This window comes from Trypanosoma rangeli (assembly GCF_003719475.1).
Source record: "Trypanosoma rangeli strain AM80 chromosome Unknown Tra_15.4_contig_00721, whole genome shotgun sequence".
Lineage (NCBI taxonomy): Eukaryota > Euglenozoa > Kinetoplastea > Trypanosomatida > Trypanosomatidae > Trypanosoma > Trypanosoma rangeli.
In genome coordinates this window covers 2,499-3,973 of record NW_021706470.1, presented here as the reverse complement: position 1 = coordinate 3,973, position 1,475 = coordinate 2,499, and the positions used below count along the sequence as shown (strand labels likewise).

The 1,475-nt window shown below is 53.8% G+C and overlaps 1 protein-coding gene across 1 annotated transcript in view, besides 2 other annotated features; it reads right to left on the bottom strand.

Annotated features, from left to right (window-relative positions):
• Positions 1–68: 68 nt before the first annotated feature.
• Positions 69–104: a microsatellite.
• Positions 105–160: 56 nt separating this feature from the next.
• Positions 161–179: a microsatellite.
• A 95-nt stretch (positions 180–274) lies between these two features.
• Positions 275–1,475, bottom strand: part of TraAM80_09913 (trans-sialidase) — a gene marked incomplete at both ends in the record, with an annotated part of 2,490 nt that continues 1,289 nt past the window's right edge. Inside the window, one exon of the mRNA XM_029386569.1 lies at positions 275–1,475. This exon is cut by the window's right edge and continues 1,289 nt beyond it. Coding sequence (XP_029233580.1) covers positions 275–1,475 — 1,201 coding nt within the window.

Genomic DNA, 1,475 nt, shown 5'->3' with positions numbered 1-1,475 from the left:
GAGGACAACAAACGGCAAACGATGTTACAAACGACTCCCACAACAAACACAGTGGGAATAATTTTTTTAAAAAAGAAAAAAGATGAAGAAAAAAAAAGGAAAAAGCGGCAGAGCGTGGCTGCGGTGTGGACCGCTGCGAGCTCATGTCCTCCCTGGTCGTAATAAAAAAAAAAAAAAAATTAAATCGCCCTCCGTGAAGAGGAATTTATTCCCGGTGGTGTGTGTGTGTGTGCGGGAGAAGGTGCACATGCCCCGCACAGAGACCGCACACTTCTCACAGTGCCGCAAACACCCACAACCCCAACAGAAGCAGCGGCAGCAGCACTCGGCGCCCATACGCAGTGCCATCCTCAGCGCTGCCTTTCGACAACAGGTCATCGCTGCTTTTGTTGTACGATGCGAGAACGGATGCTGCATTCTTTGCTGCTGCGGCGTCTGGATGGTCGTCTCCCTTCGCACCAGACTCTTGGCTTTTGTTTACCCCACCGTAAAGAACGGTGTTTGCATCAGTTACGCCTGTGTCATCCCCTGCCCCGTCATTATCAGCAGAACTTGCGCTGTTTGGATGTGGCACTGCACCCTCTTCAGCAGAAGCCGTCCCTTCTTCCGACTGAGATTGATGGACTTCTTCAACGGCAGGAGTGCTTGGCAGCTGGTCGGAGTTCGCATTTACTGTAGAGGAAGCGCCCTCCACCGTGGACACTGGCGGTGCCGCCGCCTCCTCCCTCTCACCCTCAACCTCAACCTCAGGCACCTTCAACGGGGATTCCTTTGCCGTTTCCACGACCTCAGACCCCCCCGACGAAGATCCAGGTTCCCCGCTTACGACATCAGACTCCGACGAGGATCCATCTTCCTTGCCTACGACTGTGGACTCCGGCGACGAGGACTGGTTTTCCTTTTCCACAGTCGTCGTCGGTGCCGTCAAAGGTTGTTTTTTCTTTTCCACAACCGTGGACCCCGTAGGCGAGATCACTTCCTCCGTCTTCACTGTGTTGACAGCGGCATCAGTAGAGGGCACGGATTCCGGCGCAGTTTTGGGTGACGAACCACTCGCATTGTCAATGGAAGTTTCTTGAACTGGAGCAGAATCCGCCCCTTGCGGTTCCGCACTTTCCGGCTTTGGAATGGAAACTTTATTCTGGTGAAGCTTACCTATCTCCGTGTCATCCAACGGACGGTTGTACAGCATGACATTCGCCACCGTCGCATGAATTTGTTTGCCGGCCGACGAATCATCGTACGCGCCAAAGAAGAAGTGCGAGATCCCGTACAAAGTCGTTCCATCGGGCCGTATCGTTTGTGGATTCGATATGCACTGGCCGTCAATGTACACAGAGCCCGCACCGTTGTCCACTCGAAGCACCACGTGATATGTTTTATGCAACTCCCACTTGGTGGAGGAGTGCTTCACGCCCGACCCGTACACCGCGCTCCATTGCATATCCTCCCCGTACGAGATTCCCAGCAGGGTT